The sequence below is a fragment of the Plasmodium gaboni genome, chromosome 8 (genome assembly GCF_001602025.1).
Source record: "Plasmodium gaboni strain SY75 chromosome 8, whole genome shotgun sequence".
NCBI lineage: Eukaryota > Apicomplexa > Aconoidasida > Haemosporida > Plasmodiidae > Plasmodium > Plasmodium gaboni.
The window spans coordinates 440,963-452,950 of NC_031488.1; the positions used below are offsets into that span (position 1 = coordinate 440,963).

Sequence of the window (11,988 nt, forward strand, 5' to 3'; positions counted from 1 at the left end):
AAATAAATAAAATAAGTATATGTGTAATCTTAAAATATATAAAATATTGTTGGAATATCCTAATTTTTTTTTAATTAATAATAGATATGATGAATATGTATTTTCTGATAATATTTCTGTGTAATAGTATTAAATATAATCCTTTTGTTTATTTATTTCTTAATATTGTTCGGGATTTGTTTTTCACATTTCATTTGTACTAAGATATAAACATATATAAATATTAATATATATATATATATATATATTAATTTATTTATTTATTATTGGTACAATTTCTTATAAGGTGGATCTACTTTTTACTCAAATTTGAATCGTACGTTATGAATGGATCATCACTGACTTTATTTTTTTTTTCTGTTTTCATAAAATTATATATGGTAAGAATTAATATGGTACAGATAATACAGAAGAAAACCATAGATGTATGAGCAAAGATATATAAAGGTTCAATTTCATCTTCTGGTTTACATTCTCCATTGTAACAAGGAACAACCATTTGTTCATCATATATATGATTATTACTATTTAATATTCTGTATCCTTTACCACAATATGACGAACATGTTGAATTATTAAAGAATTCAGTACATTCGTTATTATTACAATTATCAGCATTAAGATTCATAAATTGAATTGCAGATGTTTCAGTATTATTTATATCTAGACTTTGTTCTGCATATTTATCTACGTTATTTGAAATATCTCCATATAAAAGTTGATATAATTTTTGTTCTATATCATTATGAATATATTTTTTTAAAACATCTATATTGATATCACTAATACTTGGACTTTTAGATACAAATGTAATTTTTAATTCACCAACAATTTTTTTGTTTGTACTTACATCATCATCAACATATAGAGTACAATTATATATTTCCTCCATTTCATTTATTATCGGGAAAATATATTTATATATACTTCCAATCCTTTCAAAATGTAATGGACAATTTTCATCGAAAAAAACATATTTCTTATTTTTCCTTTTGATTCCTAACAAGTAAAGTATATCTCCTGGTTTTGCTTCAACAAGAAATTTGTTATCATCATTATTTTGATTATTCAATTTATCATCTTTAATTATATCTATTTTATTTAATAGATCAATGACAAGTTTATTTGTTAATTTATTTTTGAACGAAAGAGGGGAATTATTATCTACATCATTAATTAATTTATTATTCTTATTACCTGGGACATTTTTAATTGCAATTTTTGCTATACCTTTATGCGTAGTTAAATCATTTACATCCTTACTTTCAAATACACAATGAAGATAGGTATTTTTCTTCACTTTTTTTATATGTAAAATAGATGAAATATATTCAGTATAAAATATAGAATTTTGATCAAATAAAGTTATTTCATCATCGTTAAATATATCATATATAGATAATGCATTATTTCCTGATGATTCCAATGATACTTCATTAAAACAATTTGTTTTTATATATATATTTTCATTACCTTCTTTATATCTAGGTATAATTATTCCAATACTATCTCCTTCATATATTTCATGATAGCATATTACATCATCTTTCTGTTCATCAAAATATATATTATATTTTTCCGAAGAAAAGTCACAAATGTATCCTTCACCCTTTACAGGGTTACAAAAAAAGAAAAAAAATATATGAAAAAATATATATAGCAATATGTTAGACATCTTAACCGAAAAAGTAAAATAAAAAATAATATATAAATAAATTATTTTTTTCAAGTATAGAGCAAATGACGTTATAAATAAATAAATAATTACATATATATATATATATATATATATGTATATATTTTTTTTTTTATATTGACAGGAAAAATTATCTTTGAAACTTTCAAAATTTTAAGGAGACAAATAAATAAATTTTAACTTTTGCTTTTTTATTTTTGTCTTGTTTTACAATTTACATATTAACCAAGTATTAAAAACACAACAAAAATATATATATATATATATATATAAGCATGAATAGCATATCATTAATATCATATTTTTATATGCTCAAATTTTTTATTATTTATACCAAAAATAAGGATTTTAAAATTTTAATGTGTGAACACAAACACGAAGAAAAAAAAATAAATAAATATATATATATATATATATATATATAATTATAAAAATAATGATATAATCTCATATATATAAGATTTATATTAACATATATATATATATTCTTGTATATAATAAGAATATTTATGGTTCAAAAGAATTTCAATAAAAAAAAAAAGGAAAAAAAAAAAAAAAATTATATACTATATATGTATATATAACATAATAAAATAGATTCTTTCTTCGATATATATTTCATAAGAAATATTTTCATATAAAATAAAAAAAAAAAAAAACTTTTCTTTTTATTTCATGAATTCAACTGCATGGATATATTTTGAATATGATAAAGTGTTTACTTCTTATTCTGTAACTTCAAAAATTTTATATATTATATGCAAAATGGGATGCCTTATTTTACGATTTTTTTTTCTTCATATACCCCCCCAAAAAATATATATATATATATATATATATATATATGTTTGTGTGTATTAATTTGTGAGGTTTTCTTTTATATTTTAATGTATTTAATTTAATTGAGCTTAATTTTTACTTTAATCAAATGTAAAATCCTTATTTAAAACTGCATCATCAGTATTTGCAAAGACGTTATTTAATGGAATTTGTGCATTATTCAATTCATTATTAATAACGAATGGGAAATATTTGTATAATATTTTCCATGCTTTATTACAAATATTATCAACTTTCCTGTCTTGTAGAGCATCAATTTTATGAACACTATCACATTCTTCAAATAAATGTACATATGGATTTGCTGGTAAGTTATCTCTTAATTTTTTATTTTCTCCCATTTCTAAAATATTTTCTAATCCCTCTAAAGTAACTGATATTATATTAGCATCTTCAACATCTAGTAAATTAGAAAGAGAATGTATAGCGCCACATTCTACAAGATATTCAATTTGTAATTCGGATCCTCCTGAAGATGCATTGGAAATAGCCCATGCAGCTTCTTTTCTCACTTCAAAATCTTCTTTCATTAATATATTAATAAGTTGTGGAATAACGTTATTATCTATAACTGCTTGTATTTGTGAAATATTACCTGCAGTTATATTGGAAAGAGCCCAACATGCTTCTTTTTTAATACTTTTTTTTGAAGAATTAAGTAAACAAGATAATTTTTGAACTGCTCCTAATTTTACAACTACATCTGTTTGTAAATCATCTCCTGTAACAATATTCCCAACAGTTCTTAATGCAGGTGTTTGAACTAAGAAGGAGCAATGACTTAATAATTCTACTACTCTTTCTGCTACTCCTGCATCTAATACAGAATTAATATTTTCATTTGAACCATCTGATAAATAGGAAAGGGTCCAGCAGGCATCTGTCAATATTTCTTCATCATCATTATATATTAAGGCAGCTAATGTTGGTAAAGCCTTGGAAACTATTTCAAATTTTGGTGCAGGTTTACCTCTACATAAGTTAGATAAAGTCCATGCAGCATTTCTTATTAAAGTTCTTTTATGGCTAGTTCGTAAAATTTTTAATAATAATGGTAATGAATTTTGATTTAAAACATATTCTCTACATTCAGCAGAATCTCCTGCAATATTTCCTAAAGCCCAAACAGCTTGTTCACACACATCTTCTTTTTCACTACTTAATAATCTAACAAGATGAGGAACAGCATTATTATCAATGACTACCTTAGTTTGTTCTTGTGATCCTGATGCAATATTAGTTATAACCCAAGCTGCTTCAAATTGTAAATCAGTTTTATCATCATATTTTAAAAATTCTACAATATAAGGAACAACACCTGAATTTATAACTTCTTGTATTGGTGGCCCTTTTTCTATAGATAATAATTTTCTTAATTCCCTTGTACTATTTAATTGTGTTACATATTCATTAGATCTTACACCTATAGCTAATGTGGGAATTTTCTTTAACATTTCTAATGTGTTTGAACTATTATTTGATGAAGTGTTATATATGGAATCATTAGTTGAATCATTTTGATTTCCTTTTGCGTAATTAAGGTTATATGTATTATTCTCTTCAAATCCTATATTAGCCATTACCATAGCTCTTTTACTTTCTAATTGACATTCTCTTGTTTGTTTTCTTATCTGAACTACTAAATCTTCTCTTTTCCTTCTTGTGTCATCACAATTCTTTTTAAATTCTTTTCTTCTAGCTTCTATTCTCCTATCCATTTTTTGCTATTGTACTATATTTATTTATATGTATATTTATATTATATATTTTACAATAAAAATAATAAAAACGAATAAGATTAATATATATAAGAAGAAAAAAAAATAAATAAAAACATATATATATATATATATATATATATGATAAATAATAATATATTTGTTATCCTTTATTTTTTATTATTATTTTTTTTATTTTTATATATATATTTGTTATATATATACATTATATATTTATATAATGCAATATTGTTCTTTTTTTATTTATTTTGTTAATATATTATTTTATTTAAGAACATAAATATATAATATAATATATTATAATATATTATTATATTATATATATTATAATTTCATACACTAAATATATATTTATATAAATAATATATATTTTATAAATATATTAAAAAATATATATATTATTATATCATAAATATATACATTTCTTTTTAACATAATATTTTGAAGGAAAAAAAAATAAAATATAAAATATTATAAAATTTTGTTTATATATAATTTCATTATATTTCCCTCTTTATTTTTTTTTTTTTTTTTGTAAAATACTATATTATATATGTATAATGTTTTTTCATATAAAATATATATTCAATTAATATTTTTTATTTTTTCCCATATAAGATAAACATAAAAATCTATGTACATATTTTTATTATTTATATTAAGTTACAAACATAAATGTAAATTTATTTAATATATATTATAATAAACATAAAATAACCTTAATTTAATGAAATGTACATATAAATATTATATAAATATAAATATATAATATATATTTATTTATTTATATATATATTATATTTATAAGTATATATTAAATATAAAACATTAAGCATCAATAATAAATAGTACACTATGATATATATACATATATATATGTATGTATTATTATAAAGATAGTTTCTTTATATTTGAATTTTTAAGCTTATTCTCATTATTTATGTATAAATAAAAATATATTATCATTTATATTATAAATAATAATTTTTTTATAAATAAATAATGTTGTAAAATAAAATAAGATTTTTATTGTGCTTAATAATATATATCATAAATATATATTTTAAAAAAGATATATTATAAACATATTGACGATATTTTAAAATTGGACTACTTTTTTTTTTTTTTTTTTTTTTTTCCTTCTAATTATAAATACATTTAAATATGCGAGTTCAAAAAATAATATATATATATATATTAACAGTGTTATTTATATATATATTTAAGGAAATATTTTTATAATTCTTTATTTTTTTTTTTATATATTATATATTTATAAATATATATATATATATTATATTATTTTAATAATAATACTATAGAAAAAATAACAAATTTAATTTTATATATATCTTTTAAGAGAAAAAATTAAATTGTACAAAAAGATGATTTATAAGAAAAGTTACAAAATAATGAGTTTTTTTTTTTTTTTTTTGTTATTATATGAAGTAGTTTAAAAAATACAAAAAAAAAAAAAAATATAATAAAAGGGCATACTATCATTTTTGCCTATTTTTTACTTTGTCCATATATTATATATATGTATATATATTTATTTATTTATCAGTATGTTAAGAAAGTATAAACATTTAGTTGTACAATACAGGATAATAAACACTACTAAAGGAAAAAAAAATTTTTAAATATATTTTTATTGTACCACTAACCATATATAAATATATATATATTTATTCTTAAAGTGTGTATAGGTTTTCTTATTTATTCCTATCTTTGTATTATAAAAAGTTTAGTAAATAATAATGCAGATCCTTATTTTATTTTACATGTAAAGGTTTTATAATTTTTGAATCATATATGAATAAATAAAATCCTTATATAAATCAAATGATACAAAGAAAAAATATATACATATATTTTCTTTTTAATATTTTTTATGTAAAGAGTAATATATGTTTGATAAATTATAAAAATTAATAGGAGTCAAAAAAAAAAAAAAAAAAAAAAAAAAAAGAAAATTAATTTTACAAAAGGTATAATGTATGTGTAAAATATAAATATATATAAACTGTTCACAGAAGAGGATATATAAAAGTATATATATATATATATATATATTTATTTATTTATTTATTTAATATATATATTTGTATTTACATAAAACAAAATTGTTATTAATTATTTCTCGTCATTATATAAATAAAGATTTGTACTTTTTATTTTTTTTTTTTTTTATAATTTAATTATGTTTTGGTGTACAATAAATTCAATAGATAAATTTTAAAACATGTAATTTATTTTGTAAAAGAAAAAATATATTATATATATATATGTGTGTGTTAATAAGGGTAAAAAAATATATATATAATAATAATATTATGTGAGGTGATTATTTTTTTATTAAAAACTAATTATATAATAAAATAAATAACAAATATGTATAAATATATTATTTATTATAATTTTTTTTAATTTTATTCACGTGAAACAAAAGATTTTACTGATTCAGTTTTTAAGGTATATGAATTTTTTTTTTTATTATTTGTATATGAATCTTTGGAAATACTAATTGAATTACGTTCATTTGGAGAATCATGATTTTTATTATTTGTTTTTACTTTTTTTTCATATTTATCATTCTTATAACTTTTTTTTCTATCATTATATTTATTAGAATAATCATACCTTGACTCTGAGAAGGATTTAGAATGATTTCTTCTTTTATCTTTTTTATTTAAATTATGATAATTATCATCCTTATTATTTCTTGAATATTTATAATCTTTTTCTTGGTCCAACGATCTATCTCTATGATTCGTTAACCTTCTATCTTCATATGATTTATTGTTATATTTACTTTTATAATTATCTGCATATTTATAATCATCTTGTTTTTGTGACATTCTATTATGTTTAGAATAATAAGGCATTTTATCCTTTACATTATCATAAGGTTTTCTATAATCATTATTAGGAGGATATTTGGATGATATATTTATATGATCATCATTTATTTTGCTATCTTTATGTTTATATGATTTGTGGAAATCATCTGTATGATGATAATTTTTATTATCATCTGTTCCATGATAGTTTGTGTTTTTTTTTTCTTCTCTATATGATTTGAAATCTTTATTATGATAATTATCATTATTATTATAAGTATTGTAGTTGGTGAATTTTCTTTTTTTATAATATTCTTTATCATATAAATCATGTTTATTATATTTATTCTTTTCATCATAATAATTAAAATGATCTTCTCTTTTACTAAATTTTTTGTTATCTCCTACATAACCATCATTATATTTACTATACTTTCTCATATTATTATTATTGTAATATTTATCTGAAAATTTATCTCTATATTTATCTGGAAATTTATCTCTATATTTATCTGCATATTTATCTTCATAATTTCTTCTTTTATAATTTCTATCTTCATCAGCAAACGATGGATATTTCCCTTTTCTATCATTATCATAATCCTTAACCGGATATTTATAATTGCTGTTATCTTTCTTGTCATAATCGTTATATTTTCTTTTTTTGTTCTCATAGTATTTGTTGCTTTCTTTCTTGGTGTAGCTTTCATGTTCTTCTTTATTATTAATAGATGAGTTCTGTGATGCTCTTCTATTACTTCTCCTACTTGATATTTTAAATGTTGAATTACTTTGACTTCCTTTTTCATTTCTTGTGTTTTTCTCTTTTTCATAATCAGATATATCATCATTATAATCAACGTCATATAGTTCAGGTTTATCATAAGATTTACTTGCAGATTTGGAAACTTTATTATTTTTAAGGTTATCACTTTTTTGGGAGCCTTCTATACTTCTTTTATATGATTCTTCATTTGTTTTATGTTCATCATTTGTTTTGTTCTCGTAATTACTTATTTCATCATCATTTTGTTTCTTTTGATCATTATTCATATGTTCTTGAGTATTTTTGTGTTCATGTTCTTTTTTTTTATATCTATCATAATCTTTGATATTCCCTTCAGCCCTTGTTCTTCTATCTCTTGTTGACAATGATCGACTATTACGTCGATTATAATTATTTCTTTTTATCATATCACTAGGAGAATAGTTTCTTTTTCCTATAGCTGTATTATGAACATTCTTATAATATTTATTTTTATTATCATAATAATTTAGATTTTTTCTATAATATTGATTTTTCGAATGCATAAAATTGTGGTTATTACTATTCTTATATTTATATGAACTGTTTCTATAATAATGATGAGAAAATTTCCTATCATTATTATTATAATTATTATCTTTATCATATTTATATTTCGAAAAATAATTTCTTTTATTGTCATTATCATATTTCTTATATTTCAAGTTCTCAAGATCTTCTTTAGAATCTCTTCTTTTATTTCGATCATTATTATGTTCTTTGTTATTATGATCAGATTCATATTTAAAGACACGAATATTATCTTCATTATTTTCTTCTTTTTTACAAGTTGCTTCATCCCATTTCTGTTTCTTGTTATTTACATTATCGCTGTTCATATTATCTTTTAAATATTCATTTTTATATTTTGACAAGGACTGACAAAAATCGACGTGAATTCTTCTATCATCAATTACAACATTATCCATTTCAAAATATGCATTTAAACAATCTTCTTTTTTTTCAAATTCAATAAATCCATATTGTAATGAATTATTGGTAACTTTATCTTTAATAATTTTACATGATTTTATATTTCCAAATCTTGAAAAAATTATTTTCAAATCTTCTTCCTCAGTAACTGGGTTTAATTTACATACAAATAAAATATTTTCAGGAGGTTTCATATCAGCATCAGGTATATCACCTAATATTTCTAACGTAAGGGCACTGGCTTTAGCATCCTTATCTTTTAATTCTTCTGTTATTTTTATTTCATCATTTTCATCATTATTTTCTTTATTATCTTTTTCTTCATTATCATCACTTTTTCCTATATTATTTACATTTTCATCTTTAATTTCATTTTTTTTTTCATTCTCTTCAATATCTTCATCTTTTTCTTTTTTACTTTTTCGACCTCTCTTCGTTGTTGTAGTAGTAGTAGTGTTCGTCGTAGCTGTCGCACCAGTTTTCCTTGTATATTTTCTTTTTTTCTTTTCTTGTGTTTTATTTTTTCCTACATCATATTCTTCATCCAAATTATCTTCTACAGATTTTACTTTCTCATCTTTTTCTTTTTGTTTCCTTCCTCTTTTATTATTACTAGTTTCTTCAACTTGTTCAGTCTCTTCACATGTATTACTTCTTTCTTCTTCAAGTCTCTCTTCACTTTTTTTCTTTCTTGAAAAATTAAAAAACATATTTTTAAATAGCCTTCCTTAAATGAATAAATAAATATAAATATATATATATATATATATATTTATATATATATATATATATATTATATATGTTCTAATTTTTATATTATCTTTTCAGAATCTTTCAAAAAAAAAAAAAAAAAAAATAAATAAATAAATAAATAATTCAATTAGAAAAAATAATAATTCACATATGACATTTTTTCACCTTTATTTTATTTAAAAAAATTCTTTTTTAAATTCTTTTATTTAAAAAATTGTTTTATATATACTTTAAAAAAATAAGTTTTAAAAATATATTTATTTGTATCATCCCAAAAATTATAATTATGGGTAATAATAAATAATAATAAAAAAGGTAAATATATATATAGGATAATTTTTTAGGCGAAAAAAATATTAAAAAAAAAAAAAAAATAGTAAAATGGTATTCTCAAGATTTATTTATTTATTATTATTTTTTTTTTTTTTTAAATATTCACATGTAAATAATATAAACGAAAATTTACAAGTATGATAAATATTTATTATATATAAATATATAATATTCTTAAAATACATAAATAATAATATCATTATATATTATATATATTATATATATATATATATATATATAATAATATGTTTCAAAATGTTTAAATAAATATATTATATATAATATATTTTATAAATATATTTTTAAATATCAAGCGCATATAAAAATAATTCATAGAAATAAAAGGGATATTCTTAAAATAATTTTATACATAACATACATATATATATTATATATAATTATGTAATAGGCATTTTTTTATGTATATATAAAAATATATATTTTTTATTATTAATTATACTTTTTATATAAATTATGGAAAGTAACATAATTTTTAAGTTAAAAATTTTAATATTTGTATTAATTTTATTTATTTATTGGTCAATTTTTTTTTATATAATTTTGTAATTTATAAAATAATATTTTTTATTAATATATATATTATTGAGTTTTTTTTTTTTTTTTTTTTTTTACGTAAGTTTAATAATAAAAATAAACAGCTTTCATAGTATAAATTTTTGTGTAATCATATAATATATAAATATATATATAAATTTTTATTTTGTATTATCCATTTTGTTCTGATATATCTATAATTTTATTATATATGTTTTTTTCTTCTGTTGATATAATTTTATATTTATTGAAATGAATAAAATATATTACTTTTTTATATGTTTCTTTTTTGAATACTAGTATGTATATAAAGTATTTCCATAAGATAATTACATATATATGTATATATATATATATTATGATAACACCTTACATCGCATATAAAAATATGCCCTGTCGTTATATTTTTTATGATAATATAATTGTAAGTCCAGTGTTTTATAAATTACTCATTTTTGAAAGAACAACTGTTTTATATGAATGGGAAAAAGAAAATATAATATTTAGTTATAATTTAGAACAAAATATATATATATATATATATATATGTTTGTATATGAAAAATTACAATTATTCTTTTCTTATTTAAAATATGCTCATAAAAATAAGGAAAAAAAAAAATAAAAGAAAAGAAATGAAGCATTCTACAAAATGTGGACAGTTAATAGAACTATAATATATAAGAAAACATATGTATGTTTTTTTTATCTTTAACTATACGAAGTTTATTAGAAATTTATAAAAAGAGAAGAGAAAAAATATAAAGCTATAAAATGTAATATATGTATAAAACATTCAATTTATATATTTCTCCACATTATGAATAATATGTAAACAATAAAAAAAAAAAAAAAGAAAAAAAAAAAACAAAAATATAAATATAAATACAAATAGTAAATATAATAAATATATATATGTGATTCTATATGAAACAAAAAATGTATATTCATATATATATATATATATATATTTATATATATTAAGATTTAACAAGAAATTTATAATATATATGAATACAAAATATTTCTTACTTTCCTTCCTACATTTTTCTTCTTTTCCATATATGAACTTATAAAAAAATACCCATTTTCAAGATGTGAATTGGATTTTTCTTTATAAAATAATAAAATGTTTTACATAAATTATTGGAAAGCATATAATATATATATATATATATATATATATATATTAATTATAAAAAAAACATACAAAAAAAAATAAAAAAATTAATTCATATATTTCAAATAATAAATGATATATGGGATTATAATTAAAAAATCAAAAAGGGAAATAACATAATTTTTTTCTTTTTTTTTTTTAAATTTAATTAAACAAAAAAGGTGTGTTTATAAAGGTTATTCATTTCTAATAATTTTTTTTTTTTTTTTTATATATATATAATCCCATTGGTTAATACTTTTGAGTATTATACTATATTTGTAAAACATGAAAATATTTTCATAACATAATTACATATATATATATATATAT

At 18.5% G+C, this 11,988-nt stretch overlaps 3 protein-coding genes across 3 annotated transcripts; all 3 read right to left on the reverse strand.

The window, feature by feature from the left end:
• Positions 1–292: 292 nt before the first annotated feature.
• PGSY75_0812300 (putative sporozoite surface protein 3) lies at positions 293–1,675 on the reverse strand (the record flags this gene model as incomplete). The annotated part of the gene is made up of 1 exon (XM_018785251.1): positions 293–1,675. The coding sequence occupies one exon, from the start codon at positions 1,673–1,675 to the stop codon at positions 293–295; it is 1,383 nt and encodes a 460-aa protein (XP_018642218.1).
• Positions 1,676–2,616: 941 nt separating this feature from the next.
• PGSY75_0812400 (karyopherin alpha) lies at positions 2,617–4,254 on the reverse strand (the record flags this gene model as incomplete). The annotated part of the gene is made up of 1 exon (XM_018785252.1): positions 2,617–4,254. One exon carries the CDS (start codon positions 4,252–4,254, stop codon positions 2,617–2,619), a length of 1,638 nt encoding a protein of 545 aa, XP_018642219.1.
• Positions 4,255–6,707: 2,453 nt separating this feature from the next.
• On the reverse strand, positions 6,708–9,566 carry PGSY75_0812500 (putative RNA-binding protein; the record flags this gene model as incomplete). The annotated part of the gene is made up of 1 exon (XM_018785253.1): positions 6,708–9,566. One exon carries the CDS (start codon positions 9,564–9,566, stop codon positions 6,708–6,710), a length of 2,859 nt encoding a protein of 952 aa, XP_018642220.1.
• Positions 9,567–11,988: the final 2,422 nt, after the last annotated feature.